The following is a 23,348-nucleotide window of genomic DNA, read 5'->3' as shown; positions in this document are numbered from 1 at the left end:
TGCTGGACCAATAATCAAAAGGAGAATTCCCTGAAAATATTTTTAATAAAACGAGATGAGTCTTGTGGACTCGCGAGTATAAGGTATGTCATGCCCACTAGGAGAGTATACAATAAAATGCTAGGATGATCATCATGAGTATAATAACGTAATAACAGTATAAACAGTGGAATTATAAACCATAAGTTTAAATAATTTGAGATTTCAAAGGAAAACATAGTGTAGGAAAAATAGGTGCCTAAAGACAACCCCCATAAGTTGTTCCCTAACCACCTAAGTCCCCTATACTTTTGTATGAGATGCATGCACTGATTCTGAGGACACACTAGTAGAAACTGGCCTAACGCCTATATACACATGCACACAAGTATATATATATCGGCACATACATCATCATCACACAATATCATCATAAAGGCCCACGTGATAGCAGTGCTGAAACATACTATCCGTGTCTCTCATGGCCTTGGCATGCCAAGCCTCACAGTACCATGATCTTTTCCTGCTGTGAGTCACCAGGGAATCTACTAGATAGTCCTCTAATAATAATGCAAATAATACCCTAATTTATGCACAAGTCATAATCATTTATCATTTCATGTGGTGCCTAAAATACACCATATCATTCAATAATTCACATTCTCAAAACAAGAAATCAATTAGGGTATCTTTCAGTTTATGTCTCTCCCAGTAGGATGAAAATATTTCATGCAAATTAGAAACATTTAAGAGTATTTTTCTATGATCCGCATATAAAAATCATGTACGAGTTATGCATATAAAAATTTATACAAGGTTATAATATTTATGAATAAAACAGTATATACGTGCATAATATAAGGTAAACATAACATATCATGTCTACTCGCCTGGGAAATGATGACTCAAGTCCGAGTCTGGGGAGAAGATCGAACAAAATCCTGAGAATCTGAGCCTACAATAAATAGAATGGGGTGTCACATTTAGGTAACAAGAATAACGACGTAAAGAAATTACCGAAAATCCTAACCATTGCCTAACACCCTAAATCGATTATTTGGTACCTTGGCCCGCGCAATATTCAAATCTGGCGTCATGGAATTCGTCGAGCTAAGCCATCGACTACGTCATCATGTCTCGCTTTGCTTGCTACGTGTAAGTGTATAGTGGAACTACACACCCACTTATAGGCTGCAATATCATTAATATATATATATATATATTTACCCATAAACTAAATTTCTTTTAATATAGATAATATATTTTTTATCTAAATTCCTCCTTTATCAAAAATACATACATATATATATTTATAACTAAATTGATAAATTTTCTTGAAAACTTAATAATTAATTAATAATTTAATAAATGGTTTAAAAGGAATAAATTGCAATATTCTAGCCTCAGATAAAAGGAATCCATCAGAAATCAGGATTCGAAATAAACCCACGTCATCATCATAGGCTAGCCTAGAACGCACTCGGGGTCAGTCTTACTCGGCCTCGAGTCGTCTAATAGGGCTTCGTCCTTAGGACTCCAATCAACAAAATGACTCGCCAATCATATCGCTAATTCTAGGAGACCTAAAGAGAACCCAAATTAAACTGACATCGATATCTCGAGTAGGACCAACCTAACCAAGTCATCCTAGGTTCCCAGACAAGCGACAAGGGAGAACAAGCCGAGTGGGCCAGCCCAAGGGCTGCCACAACTGGGTCAGTCATGCCCAACTCATTGGGCCATCCTAAAACCCAATCGGGCCCCGCCATCCTAGGCTAAAACCTAACCCGACATGCCCAACCCCAAAAGCCCTCATTTCCTTTTTCCTTATATTTTATTTATTTTTTTTATTTTTATTTCCTTTTATTCTTTTTCCTTTCTTTTCTTTTCTTTCTTTTTCTTTTCTTTTCTTTCTTTTTTTTTTCTTTTCTTTTCTACACACTGCCACCGCCGCCGGCCGGCCAAAAATGGACGACCAATATACCGATACGAAGCCCTCGCCACGAATAACAACATATATTAAAATGAAACCCATCGGACGGTCAGATCTTACTAGATCTGAGATTTAATTTTCAGCCGAAAATAGGGGCGAATCTGGCCGTCGCCGTTCGCCGGCCGCCGGCCATTTTTTCGACGATCAGAAACTACCCCGAGGTGCGCAACACTAAGGAGAGCAACATACCCAAAAATGAGAAAGATCGGACGGCTAGATCTTCGTAGATCTAGAGTCGAAGTTTCGGCCAAAAAGAGAAAAAATACTGCCAACGTCGCCGGCCACCGTGGCCGGCGATTTCCAGCGATCCAAGACCGCCACCCAACCCTCTTAAGCAAACCGACCATCATATCCAAGAATCACAAAAATCCAACGGTTGGATCTTCGTAGATCTAACCTCAAACATTCGGCCAACAAGCCCCACCGCGCCTCAACCCTCATTTCACGAAAACAACAAGCAAAACAGAGAGGATGAAGCCAAAACACTTACCTCCTTGTAGATCGGGGGCACTTTAATGGTGAAAGCGAAGTCGGATCAACGATCGAACGGCCGGATCGCTTGGAATCGAAGAAAATCCGAGAGGAAATCAAGAGAAAATAAAAGACAGAGAGAGATTTTCTGATTTGGGGGGGGGCTGCCGAGCGCTTCCCCCTTTTCTTTTTATATTTTTGTTTTTTTTTTGTTTTAATTAATTATTATATATATAATTTAATTAATTTAATTAATTTAGTTTTTTTTTTTTTTTGGATCTTTACAGAACCGGAGACGACTCTACAACTGCAAGAGACGGTGGCGATGCGCGCGAGAGAGAAGGGGTAACGGGTAAGGGGAAACAAAAACCCTAATAAATTTATACTAAATCGATTCACGCGGCCGATTAGGCCATAATCGGCCAGGCGGTTCACGCAGCTAGGCGTTCGCCTTGGCCGCCTAGGTGCCGCCCGGTACCGATTAGTCAAGCCGGCACCTAAGGTGGTCGATTTGGCCATAATTGCGGCAGCCAGCGGCCGTCTAGGCCGCGTTTTAGTTCACTGCCCATTGATTATCTGAAGCAACATATGGTATGGTGATAAGACCATTGTCTAATTTCTCTTTGATGAAATGTCAGTCAATCTCTATATGTTTAGTTCGATCATGCTACACTGAGTTACGTGCAATGTTTATTGTGAACAGCTTGTATATGTTTTTCTCTAGGATCATACATAAATCTACTAATAACCTCTACTAAGTAGGCAACATTAGGTCATGTATGAGATAAGTACATTAACCTTCCTACCAATCTTTAATATTGACATTTACCAACAGCATTTTCGCCTTTTGTCCTCCCAATTTGTGATTTTGCTCAATTGGTGTACTAGAAGCTCGACATCCTAGCTTTCCCATTTCTTTGCGCAAATCAAGAACACATTTCTTTTGGAAAATAAATATGCCTTGTTTAGAGCAGGAGAATTCAATCCCTAGAAAATATCTCAACCTTCCCAGATCTTTAATTTCAAACTCTTTACCAAGCTAAATCTTCAATTTTCCTTTTCCAATATCATGATCCACAGTTAAAATTATATCATCAACATATACCAAAAGGATACTGAGTTTACCTTCCTTTGAGTGTTTGATGAAGAGGATATGATCTCCTTGGCTTTGTCAATATCCCATCCTTAGCATAACTTCAATAAATTTGCCAAACCATGCTCTAGAGGACTGTTTTAGTCCATAGAGTGCTTTCCTCAACTTGCAGACTTTGTTTAGCCCAAATTTATTCTCAAAACCTAGTGATAATTCCATGATATACATCAAGTCAAACAACAACATACTAGCCCTTTATCCCACTACGGGGTCATCAAGTCAAACAAATGCGTAAAATGAACACCAAGCAAACATGTAACAATCTATATCTCACAAAACACCTGGAGGCCCAAAGGCTTCCAATTCCCTTACTTTTTATTCTCTTTCATGTATATATATCTGTCTGATAAGTAACGGCAAAATATAAATTGGTATTGTGACCCACAGCCAGAGAGACTGTTTAGGTTCCAATCAGTGACGGGGCACATACTTCTCCCAATGCAAATCAAACCATGAATAAAGTCCACAAAACCCAAACAAACCAATACTGTAAGCATACGAAATTTACAGATTAATAAAAATTGCTTAATATACATGTGTGAGGTTAGTCAAAATAAACAAAATTTCTTTAGAACCACACAAAAGTTTCACAGTAGTCACGCTCGTCAAGCCATCATCATCAATTAGAATTTAAGCACTAACAAATAAAAAACACGCAAATTGATGGAATCCACTCATAACATAATTAATCCAAAATATGTTTTAATTAAAACATTATATATACAATCAATCATCAATCATATCAAAAATCATCATCACTTGCAAGTACCATTCCTCTAGCTCTTTGTTTTTTCTTTTTTCTTTCTATCACACACCCTATCCTCTGCTTCCCTTGTAACCGTGATGCCCCTTCTTCATATGCAATCTCAAATGAAGTGTCACTTCTATGCCTGAGGTACTCTAAGAGTAAAGTACTAAAAAGGTCCAAGCATAATACATACATGTATAAATATATATATGCACGCAATAGTTGAAACAAAGTCCGTAAATTTGGTGATGCAAAAATTTGTTCATTCTAAACAAATTTCAAGAGCATTAGTACGCTACCGTAAATCCTGCAGAATGGTTCTTCCCCATGAGTTTTTGGAGGTTAGCAATAGCAGAGTTTTTGGCATCATTTTCTGGCCAGATATGACTTCAAATGGCTTCAGCAACCATACAAAAGATATTTCTTTGGTAAAAGTATATCCAAAAGGTACCAATATACCATGCTAAAGGTTAAAAGAATGGTCCTTCACATCATGAGTCATACACATAGACGGTAATGAATAATCAGAGTTCTTACTTCTTTCTTTACTGATTTTAAGAAGCATTACAATAAGCACAAACATCCATAGCTCTAATTTTCACATTTTCAATGTTGGTCTCTGCAATTATAAGATTTGATACAGGGAAAAAAACAAATTACTAAATCATGGAATTTCTCAGTATCAAATCTATTGCACAATCAAAGTCTTGACTGCTGAGCAGAAAAGAAAAAGTCTTGCCCACTGGAAATGATAGCTAGAAACATCAAATGACACATGGAATTAAATTATTCTCATTAGTATACAAACATAAACTTCTTTTCATAAAAAATTGTGGGTGATACACAAATAGAAACTTCATAAAAAAAAAAAAAAGCATTTTGTTGTTACCAAAATACAACAATTAAAATTTGTGATATGAAATCCACTCGAACTCGGTGCCGGGTGAAGTTAGGTTGCCGTAAGAGAAGTTGCCTTAAAGATTTCGCTACTAGCTCTTTGGCCACAAGGCTTCGCCACAAGATTTTACCTTCGCCGCTAGGTCTTTGCTACAAGGCTTTTGCTTTTGCCGCTAGGTTCACCACGAGGTCTCGCTTCAAAGTTTTGCCTTTGCCGTTAGATTCGCCACAAGCTTTTAACTTCGCTGCGAGGTCTCCCTGCAAGGTTTTCCCTTCGCCGCTAGGTTCGCCACAAGGATTTGACCCTGTTGATGCTTAGAAAATGAGTTAGAAGGCTCGCGGGAATCTTCCCCCACGAAGTCCCTCCGATGCCAAAGTCAGTCTCAAATCCCAATAACTATTCACGATTACAGTAAAGATGCATTCGAAGTATCTAGATTTTATCAAAATTGGCGATCCCTATCAATGTCCTATAGCTGGGTATTTATAAGGCACGATTCTCAAGGGTGGCTGGTGTCGACACGTGGCGGTTGATGAGTGGAGCTTAGGCTTTGTCGGGAATAGGCTTTTGACGCCTAGTTGTGAGGTTGCTCGCAGCATGCGGCCGCGAGCCAGCTTGCAAGTAGCCGCGAGGCTCAATCTCGCGGCTAGCCATCATGCGGCCGCGAGTCTCCTCATGGTTGTATGCCTCGAGGCTGCCTCTCGAAGCAAGCTACCACGAGGCAACTAGCGACTAGCAGCAAGCTGCCACGAGGTTTGGTAGCAGCTCGCGGCAATTCTTTTGCTGCCAGCTTCTTCATCTATCCTTCCATTTTCTCAATAATTCCTTTCATTTTTTTTCATGGCCCAACAATTGTCTCACACTCTTCTGTTTTGTCTTTAGATAAAATTGAAGAGTAAAATACTAGCCAAGGAGTCGAGTCTAGCACCTAGACTCAATCAAGGGTTCCAGAATACCCAAAAAATCTTACGTCGACCGAGGGCTGGGATACCAAATTATCTTTGGGCAACCATGCCCTCGAGAGATAGGTTCCGCTACAGAATTCTCGCAGGGTGTCCGAGCTTGCAGGGAGGCCTAGGCGCCAAATCAGCCAAGGAGTCGGGTCTATCTTGGGAGCATAGCACTAGACTCAACCAAGGGATCCCGACAAGCCTAGGGCCACAGGCTTCGGAGCATCTGATGATCCCAGGATGGATCATGGCGCACTGGCTATTGTGTTCTCCATGTTTATCTTTCGAGGTTAGTTTACCTCACGGAATCTGGATTTGGCCAGTGGTCCGGCGCGGGATTCCTACCAGACATCCGAGTTTGCTGGGAGACCTAGGTGCCAGATCGACCAAGAAGTTGGGTCTAGCCAAAAAGGCATAGCACCCAACTCAAGCGAGGGATCTGGGTGAGTCTGTGCACATAGGCATCGGATGTTCTGGTGATCCCAGGCTAACTCGTGGTCATAGGTACCAGATTGCAATTGGGTGACTCAACTTTGATAAGCGAAATCATGACAGAACTGTTATAGGGTTGTTATCTCTTCATGCCTTCCTTGGGCTAGTATGCCTCAGGGGATATGGGTTTGACTAGTGGTTTGGCGCAGAATTCCCACCAGGCATTCGGGTTTGCTAGGAGACCTAGGCACCAGATCAACCAAGGAGTTGGGTCTAGCCAAAAAGGCATAGCACTCAACTCAAGCAAGGGATCTAGGTGAGTCTGTGGGCATAGGCATTAGATGTTCTAGTAATCTCAGGCTAACTCGTGGTCATAAGCACCAGATTGCAACTGGGTGACTCAACTCTGATAAGCGGAATCATGGCAGAACTGTTATAGGGTTGTTATCTCTTCATGCCTTCCTTGGGCCAGTCTGCCTCAGGGGATCTGGGTTTGACCAGTGGTCCAGCACGGGATTCCCACTAGGCATCCGAGTTTATCGGGAGACCTAGGCGCTAGATCAACCAAGGAGTTGGGTCTAGCCAAAAAGGCATAGCACCGAACTCAAACGAGGGATCCGGGTGAGTCTATGGGCATAGGCATCAGATCTTCTAGTGATCCCGGGCCAACTCGTGGTCATCGGCACCAGATTTCCACTAGGCGACTTGACCTTCAGGAACGGGCTTATGCTAGAGTTATCATGTGATCGCTTCACTTCTTTTTCGCCTTCCTAGGGCCAGTCTACCTCTGGGAATCTGGGTTTGGCCAGTGGTCCAACACGGGATACCTACCAGACATCTGAGTTTACCGTGAGACCTAGGCGCTAGATCAACCAAGGAGTTAGGTCTAGCCAAAAAGGCATAGCACTGAACTCAAACGAGGGATCCGGGTGAGTCTGCAGGCATAGGGATTGGATCTTCTGGTGATCCCGGGCCAGCTTGTACCTGCATGACACATACAAATAATCTGGGCTCATGGAGATTTTACGTGGTTCAACTTATAGTTTTTCCTATTCCACGGGAATACAGGGGGTATATTCTTTTATTTATCGGGGGATGTTTATTACAATGGAAAATTAAAGACAATTCCGGCCTTCAGCCGGGTTAAGTAACGCTTCAGGTGACAGGCTCGACTCTACATCTCGCGCTTCGTCCCTTCCCCTGGGGTTAAAGTTGGAAAGTACCTCTCGAGGTGCACGGTGTTCCAAGCTTTTGCTATCGCCTCGCCTTGTAGTGTCAATAATGTGCACATGTTGGGGCCTAACATCTTTTGAATTTTGTAAGGTCCTTCGCACTTCGGGTTGGGTTTTCCTTCCTCTTCTATTACCTTCCCCTGTGTCCAAAATTTCCATTTGGATGATAAATTGTTATGCTCGGTCGAACAACTCAGTCACAGAATTTGGCTCGGAGAAGGCTAAGGATCTTCTAAGCGAGGCGTATGTAGTTCCGTTTAGCAGGGCTGACGTCGCCAATCCGACTGGAAGATCCCTTACTTCCTGCGTCGCGGCTCTGAACTGCTCAATGTATTGCTTTAGGGATTCATTCGACTTTTGTTGTAAGCTCATTAGATATGTTGCACTCTTCTTCTTCGGGAGATAGACGTAGAATGCATTTAAGAATTCTTTTTTCAACTGTTCGAATGATCGTATATGTCCTGCCAGTAATTCAGCGAACCACTGCTGAGCTTGTCCAGCCAGGGAGAGTGGGAAAACCCTGCACCTAGTGACCTCATTCCATCCATGTAACACGGCCACTGCGACAAAACGTTATAAGTGCTTCTCGGGGTCCTCCTTTCCTGAGTATACCGAAAGCTATGGCAGTTCAAACTCAGGTTGCACTGGTTGCCTTTGGAGTTCCTCCGATAGAGAGAACCCCTTCAGGGGAGTTACCTTTGGCACTATCATCATCTGCTTCTACTCTAGCACCTCTTCTATAAGGCGTTTGATGTCAGATGCGTTGAGTGTTTCCTGTTCCGCTTCATTTTAGCAAAGAGATGGGTCATAAGGGACTCTTGAGTAGGTGTTTTCTGCTGTCTCTTTATACGTGGGAGCTTTTCTTGCCCTCCTGCCATATTTCCTTCTCGAGTCTGTTACTTCCGGGACTTAGCTATTCAGCCTTGGAGTTTTGATTTTTATCCCCCGCCGAGGGGACCTTGAAGGGTTGTCTTGGGATCTCCGGTGTTCTCCCCTCTAATCGATTCGTCCCATGTGGGAATGTGAATGTCCGGCATTAGTTCACGAAACAAAGCAACGACTACTTGTAGTCTTCTCATATTCTCCTCATTGTTCATCCTAAGTTCATCATTCTGTTATTTCAGCTCCTCAAAATTCTTCTGCAATAGTTCATAATCTGAGAGTAAGACTGTGGGTGGAGCTATCCTTGAAGTCCCCACGAGGTTTCCATTTAGAATTGAAGACTGCCCAAAAGAGTGTTGTTCCTGACTAGCGGGCGTTGCATGTGGGACTCGCTTATCTCGCCCTATCGCATATCTCCTTAATCCAACTACGTGTGCTTCTCCTTGTTCAGAGCACTCCATGCCCCCCAGTCCGGTGGTATGGCTACATTCGAGTACAGGAAAGTTCCCTTAACGCACTTTGTTGTTAGGGTGATTTACTGAAAATTCTGGCACTGTAAAGTGCACCTGATGGGGGCCTTTCATGGCTCCCGTCCTGGTACGAGCACTCCTTCGGGCGGGGGCGGGCGAGTTCGTCCAACTGGTTGATCTTGTCTCTCTCTGCATCTTGTGTTAAGATTGATTTTTTGTTACGTTTCCCACAGACGACGTCAAATTGTTGTTGCCAAAATACAACAATTAAAATTTGTGATGTGGAGTCCACTCGTGTTCGGTGTCAAGTGAAGTTAGGTTGTCGTAAAAGAAGTTGCCTCAAGGGAGTTCGCCGCTAGGATGCTCGCCGCAAGGATTTTGCCATTAGCTCTTTCGCCATAAGATTTCGCCACTAACTCTTTTGCCACAAGACTTCGCCACTAGCTCTCGCCAGAAGGTTTTGTCACAAGTTTTCGCCACTAGCTCTCGCCAGAAGGTTTTGTCACAAGTCTTCGCCACTAGCTCTTTTGCCACAAAGTTTTACCTTCGCCGCTAGGTCTTACCACAAGGCTTTTGCTTTTACCTCTAGGTTCGCCACGAGATCTCGTCGCAAGGTTTTGCCTTCGCCGCTAAGTTCACCACAAGCTTTTGACTTCGACAAGGCTTTTGCTTTCACTGCTAGGTTCGCCACGAGGTCTCGCCGCAAGGTTTTGCCTTCGCTACTAGATTCGCCACAAGCTTTTGACTTCGCCGCAAGGTTTTCCCTTCGCCACTAGGTTCACTGCAAGGATTTGACCCTATTGATGCTCAGAAAATAAGTTAGAAAGCTCGCGGGAATCTTCCCCCGCAAGGACCCTCCGATGTCAAAGTCAGTCTCGAATCCCAATAACTATTCACGAAAACAATAAGGATACATTCGAAGTATCTAGATTTTATCGAAATTGACGGTCCTTATCAATGTCCTATAGCTTGGTATTTATAGGGCACGATTCTCAAGGGTGGCTGGTGTCGACACGTGGCGGTTGATGAGTGGAGCTTAGGTTTTGCCGGGAATAGGCTTTTGACGCCTAGTTGTGAGGTTGCTCGTAGCATGCGGCCGCGAGGCTGAGCCTCGCAGCCAGCCATCATACAGCCGCGAGTCTCCTCGTAGCATACGACCGCAAGGCAACTCGTGGCAAACAGCCACCAGGCTGCCTCTCGGAGCAAGCAGCCACCAGGCTGCCTCTAGCAGCAAGCTGTCGCGAGGTTTGGCAGCAGCTAACGGCAATTCTTTTGCCGCCAGCTTCTTCATCTATCCTTCCATTTTCTCAATAATTCCTAACTCTTTTTCTCATTTTTTTTCATGGCCAACACATTTATCACAGTGAAATGCCAAGTTAAAAGACAAAGGATGATAATAATTAAGATATTATTTTATAAAACAAAATACAACTAAAATGACAATTTGTTATATGCACATATTGAGAAAGACAAAACTCAAACCGTTGGGTTATAATATTAAAATTTTTACTGTCATGTTCTTTTGACATAACTTTCTCCATTAAAGATTATGTAAGCTGTACGCTACCATTTATCCCACATTTTCTTCTTCTGGAAGTCTAGTTTGTTTCTGAGAATCTATTAATTTCCATTGGCATCATAAGCATGCAGGTCCTGCCATCATTAAGCATTCTGTATTTTGTATCTAGATTGAAGTTAGTCTTGCCATAAAAATGTAGAAGGCCTAAATGAAGCTAATTATTATTGTTGTCACTTGAACACAACAATATATTTATTGACTGAAAACATCGTCGTCAAGCCGCTTGAACTCTGCAAAGAAAGAGAACAATCAAATGGAGTAGGACAATTCCTACACAAACGCTCTGATACTTAAATCAGACATTGAAAACTTAAATGTTATATTGAAATCAATATCAGAGACGTATCTCTTTTAAAATAAGGGCTCATCTATTCATAGAAGAATATAGAGCTTTCCCAAATTTCTTAGTATTAAGATTCTTTCGAATAATGTTTATCCTAATATTCTGAGATCCACTAGAATTAGATTCTTATGGATAACGTTAACCTGACATTTTGAAATCTACTAGAATTAGAATTCTTGTGGATAATGTCTATCTTGATATTTCAGGATTCACTAAAATTATAATTCTTATGAATAATGCTTATTCTAATATTATGTTATCCACTAGAATTTGAATTTTTATAAATAATGTTTATCCTGATATTTTGTTTTTCACTAAAATTAAAATTTTTATGGATAATACTTATCCTGATATTTTATTATCCACTAGAATTAGGTTTTTATAGATAACGTTTATCCTTTTCGCATAATTCTTGGAGAGATTTGCGAATGTTAGACTTATCATATTTACGTTTTATTCAGAACTCCCTCCCCCCCAAAAAAAAGTTATTTAGAACTTTTGATTTTTTTAATCTTTTTATGAGTTTTTGTCTATCACACATCAATTATGATCCCCAAACAACATACAACTCCCTCAAAACTCTTCTAACCCATTATTAATCAACTACAAGAAGAAATGCAAAAAGCATTATAAAACAGGTGCAAAATGCATTTCCTGTCTCACCAATCATCCATATCATCAAGTATTTGGGGGGAAAAAAAAAAACAACTCGGTTATCAAGCAGATAACATAACAAAACACCTTAAAGAATCCATATGCTAATGTGACCTTGATCTGGAATTTTAGAACTTCCCTGTTTCAATTTCCTACGCATCTTTGGACGTTTGGACCACAGGGCCGCGCAACTTTACCGTAGACTGATCCTCATTTTACTAGTTCTATGCACCTTTCAGCTAGTCTTTAACCCTAAAATACGAAATCCTTAAATCAAGGAAGCTCTAAAAATTTAACCAAGAAAATCCTGAAAAACCCAAAAAATCCATTCTAAAAAGTAAAAACAGGAAAACAGAACCAGGAAAACAGAAACCACGCGGACATATATATGTATATACAGGTCCACAGAAACCACACCAAGACGAAGAAACTCACGCGCACAAAAACGACATAAACCCATCAAATATAAACAAAACCAAAAAACACGGAGGATATACCGCAAATGGATAAACGCAGTATTCCCAAAGCACGCAATAGCCACAGACAGTCAAGGACAGGAAGAGAAGAAGACGGGAACAACGATAGACAAACAGTGACACGTAGAGAATGACAATGAGAATAAGAATTAGAAATAGAATGGCTATCCCAGGCTAGGTTGCACGGAAATGAAAACGCGCGACGTTTTCGATAGGAAACAGAAACGCAGAAATGACATTTTTTAAGAAAAGTAGAAAATAAAAACGCAGGATAAACTGTAAATTTTAAAAATATAAAAAAAATTTTATAAATATAATTTTTAATATAAAAAAATATTCAAACATAAATAACAAACATAAATTTTATAACGTATTAGAAATATATATATAAATATATATACTGTTAGCTTCACATATGTATATATATATATATATATATCTTCGTTGAAGACACTATTAAGAAATGTATATACATATATATATATATATTATTAGGAAATGTATGTTGCAGACACTGTTAAGGGAAGGAGAATGAGAATGAGAAGGAGAAATCGCTAGGAGAATGAGAAAAAGAAAAGATGGGAAAATAAGAAGAAAAAAGGGAAAAAGATAGGAGAAAGCAGGAGAAGAAATCGCTGGATAAGAAGGAGAAGAAATTGCTGGAAGAAGAAGAAGAAGAAAAGAGGGAAAAAAGAAGGAAAAAGTTGCTGCGTGAAATTGCTTGAAAAAGAAGAAAAAAAGGAAGAAGAAAAAGAAGAAAAGAGGGAAAAAGAAAGGAGGAAGCTGCTGTGTGCGTGCAACCTTGCTGGGCGACTGGAAACGCGTTTCCGATTATGTTTTTTAAATTTCGAAATGATCCGAAACTTTTTAAAAATTACACAAACGGCCCGAAAAACGTTTCGGGCCATTTTTCGAGTTTCTGAAATGGGAAACGGTTCGGAAACGCCGAAACGACGCCTCCGAGCCGTTTCCGTGCTTCATAGATCCTAGGGATGGGATAGGAAAGTCGGTCAATGTGTAAAATGTTAGTATTAATTTAATAAATTATGAATTTTATTTTTATTCTATAAAAATTAAAGGCTCAATTTATGAGTTACTTCTCATAACATAATTGAGAAGTACAAGTATCGAAAGTCATGTAAAAACGATCATCTTAAAAATTAAAATAATTATTTAATGAACGATAAATTTAAACCTATCTAAGTGTTGAAACCTTATTGTTTACATATTATTTGTATTATTGATTATTAATAAAATATAATTTTTATTTTCCTGAGTTTTAGTAAAATATAATTTTTATTTTTTGGGTTTTAATAAAATATGATTTTCATTTTCTTGAGTTTAAATAAAATAATAGTTTTACCTTCTTGGTGTTAATAAAATATTATTTTGATTTTTGAGTTTAAAAAAAATATTGTTTTTAGTTTTTTTGCATAAGGATATTTTGTAGTTTTCTAAAAATAGAGGGTAAAAAAGTAGTTGTAACAATCTTTTATAAAATGAAATCAAAATTATATCCAACTTAGGAGCGATGCCCAAGTTTTGATGTGATTTCCAGCACCATACGTTTTATCATTTAAACTGTTACTAGCTTATTTGATTAAATTTATCTAATTACTTTAGTTACCTCAATCTTCACTGTAATTTATCTCAAATTTTAATGGATTTTATCTTGAGTTTGAGTACAATTTATGTTATTGTAATCATATTAAGTACACAACTAATTACTAATTGGTTAAGTGAACTATCACTTTTAAGTCTTCACTCTTTATTCAAAATTTATAAAAGTGTCGCAGGCAGATCAGGCATTGGATGTTTGTTTAATGCGTACCAAAACAAATTAACATCACACATGATGGAAGATCATTCATTCTCTTATCTTAATCGATCTGACTCCATTATTGCTCATTGCTTCATCTTCCCATGAAGTAAGAAGTCAAAAACAAAAAGCATTCAACCTACCATGTAACCGTGAATTTAGACTTGGTTGAGATTACAAGTGCACAAATACAATACATGGCCCACAAGCACAACACCGTTGTTATAACATTTTTTTTTTCATCTAATAATAACACAAAATCTGTATAAAACCTTCATTGCCTGAAGCCATGTGCTGTCTGCTGTGCAAATCTAAGGTAGGCATTATTAATGAACCTGGTTATGCAAAATTATTCTCTACTTTTTTATCACGAATAATAATATTAACGAGAGAGAGAGAGAATAATTATGAACCAGAGCTAGTCACAGTATATCCGGAGAGGAGATCTAAGCTAAGCAGTTTCCAGCTACCGTACATGTTGCTCCTATTATTATTGAAAAACACTACACTACCTACCATAGTACATCATTTGATTATTTCTAAAGAAAGGAGGATGATAAAACAAGTAGGCTTCATCATCTACAGCACAGATTGGAGAATCATCTCAGCAAGTTCCTGCAGCATTTTACACAAACAAACCTTATGTTAAGCAGGCCAAAAGTAACACTAGGCACATCAAATCACTCATAAATTAAAGAATATGTTAAAGGATCAGAAAATATCTTCTTTTCTTTTACTAGAGCGTTAAAGTGTTTTTGAATGTGAATTCAATTTTGGGATGTTAAGTATCATAGAATTGTACTCAAAACATATTGTTCTAGGTAACGAAGCTCTCCCGAGAAGGCAAAATTATTCCCATTTTTCTTTCCTCCCTTCTCTTTCCATGTTTCAAAACACAGCTTCTGTGAGTTATTTATTTACTATACCTTTACACACCCTTCTATTCCTCCTTTCTCTTTCCATTTATCATTCTTTTGTCTGTCTTTAATTGGCACAGTAATCCTATTCCCTTTCTTGTTACAATTACAAGTTCCACTTATCATGTCAAGCATGTTCTACGATAAAAGAAACTGATGTCAAGAGACATATAAAAAGTGAAATATAATATATATTAAACTTACCTGTTTCCCAGAGGGAACCTTAAGTTCTCCCCATTCCATGGCTTTCTTCTCCAGCAGTTCAAAATCCGCCTTCCCAGCCTGCGTGCAGCAAAGTAGGGTTGCAAACCAGTCATTAGATACCAATAAAATACATTTGAACCCAACAAACTGATTAAAGTTAAAAGGAACTTGAAGACATATGTTACCTCCACTGAAGCACCAAGTTCTGTATCAAAACTTTGATATCTCTTCCGAACGAGTTCAGCCAAGGAACCATCCTTTTATGTCAACCAAAAGCAAACGGTACTTACTAGAACAACCAGGAGGCATTGAAATACCTCAAATAATTCATTGGAAAAGTAAATGTGTTACCTCAATCAGCTTCGCAGCATTCCGCAGTCCACGGGCCATGGTATCCATTCCAATAATATGAGCAATGAACAAGTCCTCCACGTCCGTGCTTTCCCTTCGCCTGTATGCCATCGTAAAATATTGTTATTATCCAAGACCAGAAATACTAAAATAAGATGAGAGGTGAACCGCATACAACTCAAATTTGTAATCCTTTGAGATTTACAGATACCAAACTCATCATCAAATACAACTATTCACTGACATAATACCCTTCTTTTATTTATTTATTTAGTTATTTATTTTTGCTGATAAAACTCTTCTTAGGAAAATACTACAGGAGAAGAAGAAAAACTTGCAGGTGCCTAGCATTTTATGCCAATCAATTTGTGGGTGAGGCATGTCATTATGTTGTATTAGAATAGTGACAAAGTGCATACAAACATCAATAATAAATCTACAAGTAACCTTCAAAGGATACTATTAATCACCATATCTAAGCATGCCTTTCCTACATGGGAAAAACAGAAAGAAGGTATACGAAAGAAATGTACTAACAGTTTGGCATCAAAATTGAATCCTCCAGGTGCTATGCCTCCCTGAAATAAAAAGAAAATATTATTAGAATAAGTTCATAGAGTGTCATCGGCAATTATACACTTTCAGAAATTATTGTTTACATACATTTTTCACAACGCTCAGCATAACCATAGTTGCTTCCATTATATCTGTCATGAACTGATCCGTATCCCACCCTGTAGGGTTGACAATGGTTCTTTGTTACAACAGACAGTACAACTTCCATGAAAAAAGATGACATATAACAATAGAAATATAACCACAAAAAAGGAACATGTGGTTATAATGCTATACCAGTCTGAGGATCGCCAGAGTTGGCATCAATATTTCCGAGTAAACCATTGATTCTGGCAGTTTCAATCTCATGGTGACAGCTGTAAAGCACAAAGAACATGAAAAAAATGGAACCTTCTGAGGAATCAAACAAGTCAGCTTGCATAATAATACAAATAATGCCCAAAATTCATCTGAAATTGATGACAGATGGTAGTGTTTAACACAGCTTAATCAAACTGAACTATTTCTTTCCCGGTAGATTTTCATATTCAGAGAAATAATGCAACGAACTATCATTCCAAAAATATAAATAAAACATGAAAAATATCCACATAATATTTTCTTTATCAGATTTGGATCTCATGTGCATCAAGCTGTCTCAGTTCAAGTTGGTTACAGCTACAAATAAATCTCATAAATCATGTGCATTTCAGATTCCATATCAACAAATTTGAAGCTTCAGTAACTGGATTTTAACTTAATTTGTCCCAGTTCAAGGCCTTGATAAAATCCTTCCTGAGATTGCAAGCACATGCTTTATTTGAGTAAAAATTTCTGTGTGCTTTACTTGAGCAAAATTTCAGGTTTAAGAAGACAAACCTGTGACCAGATAAGGTAGCATGGTTGCATTCAATGTTGAGTTTGAAGTCCCCTGCAAAAATAACAACCAAGAGTTAACGTTTAAATTCAGTTCTAAAATCACTTATTTTGGCCTTTTTACCACATTGTAAAATGGATAACAACAGATTGACTTCAGATGAGAACTTGTAACAACTAGCTATGGTTCCATTACCAAATGTAAGATTTTACTAACAAGTACCAGACTCTGTTATGGCAAATCAAGTTCTATATGTATAAAATACTAAATTATATGAGTGAACAGGTCTGTTAACATGACACAAATGCATTATCATATAAAAGAAAGCTAAGGCGTCAAATAGATCTGATTCTCAATCAAAGCAGTAAACTGCTATAGTGTTTGACATGGGAAATGCTATATCCACAAACAAGTTTGACAAATAACCCTCACAAACTGAGGTGGCACATATAAATTCATAATAATTCTACCCAAAATTAACAATAGTTCACAGTAGTGAGTATATTTATTATTAATTTTAGATAGGACTGTTACAAATTTGGATAGAACTATTATGAATTTGTGTGTGGCACATAAGTTTGTGAGGGTTATTTGTCAATCTTGTTTGTGGGTATTTCCCATTTGACATTGCACATTTTGCAAAACTGAACTTTGTGAACATATTAGAATATTCATTTACCTTAGTTCTAAAAATGCCAAAAATGAATGAGAACACTGTTTAATCAATTTCATGCCCTCCCCACACCAAAAAACGATAACAAGGAAAAGATGAAACACAACACAACACAACAGTACAAGAAGTTGATCACAAAAAGACATCATAGCCAGAGAAATCATTTGGTGTAACTGATAGCTAAGCATTTTGACTCTAAGATCATTTGGTGTGCAACACCCTAAATTATCAACTTAAGGGTTACTGCAATTTCAAAGATCCACATAATTCCATAGACAAGTTACAAAACAGGGCAGGCAATGAAGGATGCAAAGGAATTCTTCTGCCTACACATGTGACATACAGAGCAAAGCTATCAAGCAACTATTAGTCTACACTGTAACAAATAGCAGAAGAACTCAAGGATTAGAGGGAAGGGAAAGATAACAAATTAAAATGAAAGCTTTATAGGGACATTAAATCTTGTGACATTAGAAACAAAGATAAATCTTGGTATTAGATGAGTAGATGGCAAATCAGAAGAGGGACAGCAACATCACCTATAAGGCCATATTTTCGCAAGAAATTAGCTGTGGTTGCCGCATCCCAATCATACCTGTCATTGTTATCAGGTGTGAAAAATAGAGTTTGCTGTCAATCACTTTTCATAAAAGAAATAACTAAGAAACATACTGGTGCTTGGTAGGTTCTTGCGGCTTGGGTTCAATAAGTAATGTGCCTGGAGAGACAGAGAGTATTAAGTTACTATTATTTTCAACAAAATGACAAAAGTAGTACTAATACTTAAAAAAATAAAAGCTATTCAATAAGAGGAAAAAATTATATTTACATTAACTTCTGGAATAATATGACCTATTGAATTCTAGAGTGAATTATTTTCTATTCTATAGTTATATGCAACTACATTATCTGACCCAACTTAAGAATTGAGCAAGTACCATTGAATCCAATCTTCTTCTTATATGCTACAGAAGCTTGAAGAAACCTTGCCTGCGCGTAGGTAAACAACACTCAGATGAAACCTTTTTTTTTTTCAAGCTACCAAATAAATAAAAGAGCATTGCACTTATAGCCAACAAACCATGAAAAGAACAAAAATCAAATTTACCATTGCACATTCAAACATCAAAATAAGAAGTTAAGACAATACCAAAAAGCATGTTTCCAGTATAAAACAAATCTCAGATTTGCTCTACTAAAAGGCCAGAAGAAGCCATAACTTGATGTTTTCACTGCAATTGCTTACTTAGACATTACACAATCATCTGTGAGTCTTGTGACTTACCAAATGGTTAAGCTCTCTTTCCATATCTGTGTTTAGGAGAGTCTGGTAACCCTCCCGACCACCCCAAAAGACGTAATTTTCTCCCCCTAGATAATGTGTGACCTGTAGCATGTGTGAGTTTAGCACACTTAGGATTTCTCATAAGCAATTATACAGCAAGAACATGTGCACAAGAATTGTAAATTCCAAAAATCACACACAGAAACCACACACCTCCATAGCTTTCTTGACCTGAGCTGCCGAATATGCATATACACCTAACTCAGAGCTGCAAAGCAAGATCCTAAGATTTAAAACCCTGTTATAAATGATAACTATATTCAATCTAGAATATATGGGAAAATACCTAGTAGCAGCACCATGCATGAAGCGAGGATGCATGAACAACTGAGCTGTACCCCACAATGGACGGATTTTTGTCCCCTGTATCGTCAAATGAATTTTACTAAATAATGACAGAAACAAAAACTGGGGAGCAAGTTAAAATAGTCTAGAAATTCACCGCCGTAAAGTATAATGAGTATATGCATTACCAAAATGGAAAAGAAAGACATGCATAATAATGTACTAAAACACAAGTCTTCTACTCAGACACAGTATAAGTTTCTGTTTGCCTTTTCATCCACTTAAACTACCTAAAGTTAGCCTATCAAGAGAAAGGAATACCTGCAGCTCCTTAGCAAGGGCAACCACTTCATCCAAATTAGAATTGGCTTCCTGAGAGAACCAGCACAAACAATAATAAGTATGTTATATAAGCAAACTCACAATCTTAGTAACCAAAATTATCAACTATCATCTTAAGCATGTTTCTTTAACTTACTAGATCTCAACACATGTTGGCAGCTTGCAAAAATAAGTCTCAAAAATGATGTCACTAAAATAAAGTTAACAAAAAATATTTATAAAGTTGAGTGATCTACTCAGTACTCACCTCAAGTGTTTTACCATCTGGAGCAACATCCCGATCATGAAAGCACCAGAAATCTACTCCAAGCTTGTCTATGAACTCAAAATTTGCTCTCACTGAAACATTGATAACAAGAAAATATTAACTTGCATGTGCATAGCAACCTACAGCTTCTTAATCAGGAGAGCATAATTAAGATTAGTCTTACTCCTCCTCTTGGCCATATCCAATGAATTGGTACCGTCTTCCCATGGCCACATCTTTGTTGGTGCGCCAAATGGGTCACCTCCAGTTCCTCGGAATGTGTGCCAGAAAGCAACACTAAATCTGAACCAGTCCTGTAGTAAACAATTTACCTTGTTAATGAACACAGATATATTGCCTCTCAAGAGAAAGTATATAAATTATTTAAAAAGGAAAACCAAACATCAACCTTCATCTTCTTCCCAAGAATCTCCTCTTCCGCATTATACCACTTATATGCAAGTGGGCTCTTGCTTGAAGGGCCCTAAATCAACAGTCCAGTCATGTATTACTGATATTTACATGATAAATAATAAAAGACCCTGAGAACCAAAGGTGAAACATAATATGAAAAGTCTACCACAGATGTGACAGTATAACTATCTTACCTCATACTTAATTTTGGGAATTCCAGGAAAGAATTCCCCTTCCCATTCACCACATCCACTGCTTAAACCAGCAGGGCAAGTTGGCGGACTCCCAGCAATCTGCTTTCAACATGAGCAACATAAAAGGGCATGCATAAAGCATGGATAACAAAATATGAATCAAACACATGAAGCAACGAATGGTGACCTAAGAAGCACAGACACTTTGCATCATAGATCAGCATTTACCCCACATCCCAAATTTGAATTGAGCAAACAGAGACTTTTTTTTTTCTAGAACCAAACAAATTTTTCAGAAACCATCTGCGGAAATCCATTATAAAACAAAAAAAAAAAAAAAATTGGGCCTACATCCATTAGCACTTTGCCCTTCAAGCTTTTGTCATTTAGAAATTTAGAACCTAAAACTTTAACCTTATTTACAACTGGAGCTTTCTAAAATAAATATTACAATTTTTTATTCAAACTCTTTTTCAAATATGTAGGATGTAAAAATAATCTTTTATCACGTCTACATTAAAAAAAAAAAAATCAAATGTATTGTAAAGGGAAAAAAGGAGTTATTACTTTAACGTTTATAAAGAAAATATATATTTTATTGTTGTGTTGTGTCTTGATTATTAAAACTTGCCAAATCAACACCTGTATGTGGAGAAATCAAAATATGTCAAACCAAACATGCCTCATTACATGCTAATGGCAATGAGTTGGTCTAAATTGGCTTTGTTTGCTAGTTGGAAATCGAACTTATATGTTTGCATATATATATATATATATATATAGTGTCTTCCATAAGGATGGGATGTTGAGTGACGTTTTTATGAATTGTGTCTTTATCTAACTTTTATGAAAATTCATTGACCACTATCTTTTTCTGTTCTTTTGGTATTTGTTGTATAATGTAAGTTGAATACTCCCATATTCAGAAACGGAACTAAGATAATGTTACCTTTCTTATATTTGTGATAGTTTGTGGATATTATTTCTGTAGATGCAACTAATAGAAATACATAATAATATAATTTTGGTCCCTTAAAATCATCATACTCTTATCTTCAATTCCATAGAGTCGCATAAATAACATAAAAAGAGAAAAAAATGTCATGCATGTATTGAGCGTTACAAAAAACAGAAAACGGGATGAAGAGAGTTTTTATTACCACTGCCAGAGAGACCGCTAGAATGCAAAGAACGAACAACAATAACTTAGCGGCAGCCTTCATCGTTCTCATCTCATAAAAGTAACGTCTACAAGCCAAACCATAAAAAAACGAAATTAAAAAAATAACATCAGGAATCACCGAAGCATTAATATTAGAAAAAAAATTGCACCCCAATTTGCAATGTTTTATGTAAGAGAAGAACATATAGTCAGCTTAATCATCTTATAAAAAACAGGAATCAAACTAATCCACAAGCAATCTGTAAATTTTTAGCAACTGACTGACATTCCAGAGCAGCCAACAAGAAGACAGGACGCTAGACTGAAGAAGAAACTCAACAACAATCATTGTACTTTAAGAGACCCATTCAAAAAAAAAAAAATTTATTTGTGCTTTACCAAAATAGCTTGGGAATCAGCGGCCTAACACCATTGAAAGAGATCAAACGTAGAAAGACGACAGTCAGTGCCGCATATTATATAAATTTACTGAAAGTAACTAAGCCTTTGAAGACTTCAAGTTTAACCCTTTACTTAAACTTCTGCAATCTACCCAATTAATTTGACAATCAGCCGGACAACACCCTCGAAAGAGGTCAATCACCCAAGAGAGAGGACAGGGCAACGTCACATTGATGAAAGACCAACATGGCCCCTCAATAGATCTATATATAGAGCCAAAGCCCAGTCCTTTCAGGAATGGAACTACTAAACCCTTCAAGAGTTGGAGTTCATATTCAAACCAAGCGCCCAATCTTCCAAAAGATTTCTAGCACTAGCAACACGATAACCGACTTCGATACACCGACATATACTTACATAGAAAGCGATAGAAGAGACAGAGCTTACAGATTTCTATCAATGGCTTTGGAATTGTACTCAGAAGCGGAACAAAATCCTTGGAGGCGATGATAACCCAATTCCAAGACAGCAAACCTTTTGGCTTTTGATGGTTTATGCGAGCAATTTCGTATTTATAATGGTATTCTATTCACATGGAAGAAGAGACGATTTAATTGGTAAAAGTTAAGGAGATTGTTTATATTTAGGATAAGGATTCGATTACTTAAGTTTCCCGCACCTTGTCGGATTTACCCTTAAGCTGGCCGGATTTTCTGCTGCTGCCACTGACTCCAACGTGGGGGTAGATATGTCATTTAGAATATTAGATGAATACATAATAGATATAAAATTCGAAAGAAAACATTATCCCGAAAGTAGTGATAAGCATACTTGCCGGTTGGACAAAGGAGACGTTTTCTTTGATGTTGCTACGTTCGATTGGTCAGTACTAGTTCTGAGATGGCAATGCATGGTAACTGTAGCCCTTACCTTCGCCAAATAGGAGCTTCTCCAAAGACAACGCAATTCAAAGATGACGTGGCAAACCAAATGATAAGGTGACTCAGCATTGAGTCACCTCGAAAAACAGAATGGTGCTTCGTTGAATTTCCAAAAGGATGAGATTCTTTTCCTCAAATTTCAATCATGATATTTTGGACTAATATTTATCTTGAATTTTTTTTCTCAATTTTCAATTTAATTTTGTCTTAAAAATTATTTTATTTTATACTTAATCCTTTAAAATTGGTGACAATTATATCTTAACAGATGTTTCTGCTTACATAGTAAGATGAGTTGGTACACTAATATATTTTAATGTTGGCTCATTAAAACAATTTATTCAAAACTCTAAAATGACA

General features: G+C 37.7%; 1 protein-coding gene across 4 annotated transcripts in view; it reads right to left on the bottom strand.

The window, feature by feature from the left end:
• The window catches only part of LOC127806447 (xylose isomerase), a 37,712-nt gene extending 15,052 nt beyond the window's left edge, over window positions 1-22,660 (bottom strand). Inside the window, exons 1-21 of one of the 4 annotated variants that reach the window (XM_052343753.1) lie at window positions 22,495-22,659; window positions 21,644-21,731; window positions 20,484-20,582; window positions 20,285-20,359; window positions 20,060-20,189; window positions 19,876-19,967; window positions 19,608-19,658; window positions 19,288-19,364; window positions 19,155-19,209; window positions 18,942-19,043; window positions 18,595-18,646; window positions 18,329-18,374; window positions 18,196-18,251; window positions 16,986-17,037; window positions 16,404-16,483; window positions 16,215-16,285; window positions 16,089-16,129; window positions 15,552-15,651; window positions 15,386-15,457; window positions 15,201-15,278; window positions 14,419-14,694 (exon numbers count right to left, since the gene is read on the bottom strand). In XM_052343753.1, coding sequence (XP_052199713.1) covers window positions 14,659-14,694; window positions 15,201-15,278; window positions 15,386-15,457; window positions 15,552-15,651; window positions 16,089-16,129; window positions 16,215-16,285; window positions 16,404-16,483; window positions 16,986-17,037; window positions 18,196-18,251; window positions 18,329-18,374; window positions 18,595-18,646; window positions 18,942-19,043; window positions 19,155-19,209; window positions 19,288-19,364; window positions 19,608-19,658; window positions 19,876-19,967; window positions 20,060-20,189; window positions 20,285-20,359; window positions 20,484-20,582; window positions 21,644-21,715 — 1,437 coding nt within the window. In that variant the 5' untranslated portion in view covers window positions 21,716-21,731; window positions 22,495-22,659 and the 3' untranslated portion in view covers window positions 14,419-14,658. Of the gene's footprint in view, window positions 1-14,418; window positions 14,695-15,200; window positions 15,279-15,385; window positions 15,458-15,551; window positions 15,652-16,088; window positions 16,130-16,214; window positions 16,286-16,403; window positions 16,484-16,985; window positions 17,038-18,195; window positions 18,252-18,328; window positions 18,375-18,594; window positions 18,647-18,941; window positions 19,044-19,154; window positions 19,210-19,287; window positions 19,365-19,607; window positions 19,659-19,875; window positions 19,968-20,059; window positions 20,190-20,284; window positions 20,360-20,483; window positions 20,583-21,643; window positions 21,760-22,494 lie in introns of those variants that run through there. The other 3 variants (XM_052343754.1, XM_052343755.1, XM_052343756.1) reach the window with 3 other exon arrangements.
• Between the last annotated feature and the right edge of the window lie 688 nt (window positions 22,661-23,348).

The sequence above is a fragment of the Diospyros lotus genome, chromosome 7 (assembly GCF_014633365.1).
Source record: "Diospyros lotus cultivar Yz01 chromosome 7, ASM1463336v1, whole genome shotgun sequence".
NCBI lineage: Eukaryota > Viridiplantae > Streptophyta > Magnoliopsida > Ericales > Ebenaceae > Diospyros > Diospyros lotus.
The sequence above is the reverse complement of the archived record's forward strand: the minus strand, read 5'-3'. Positions and strand labels throughout refer to the sequence as shown.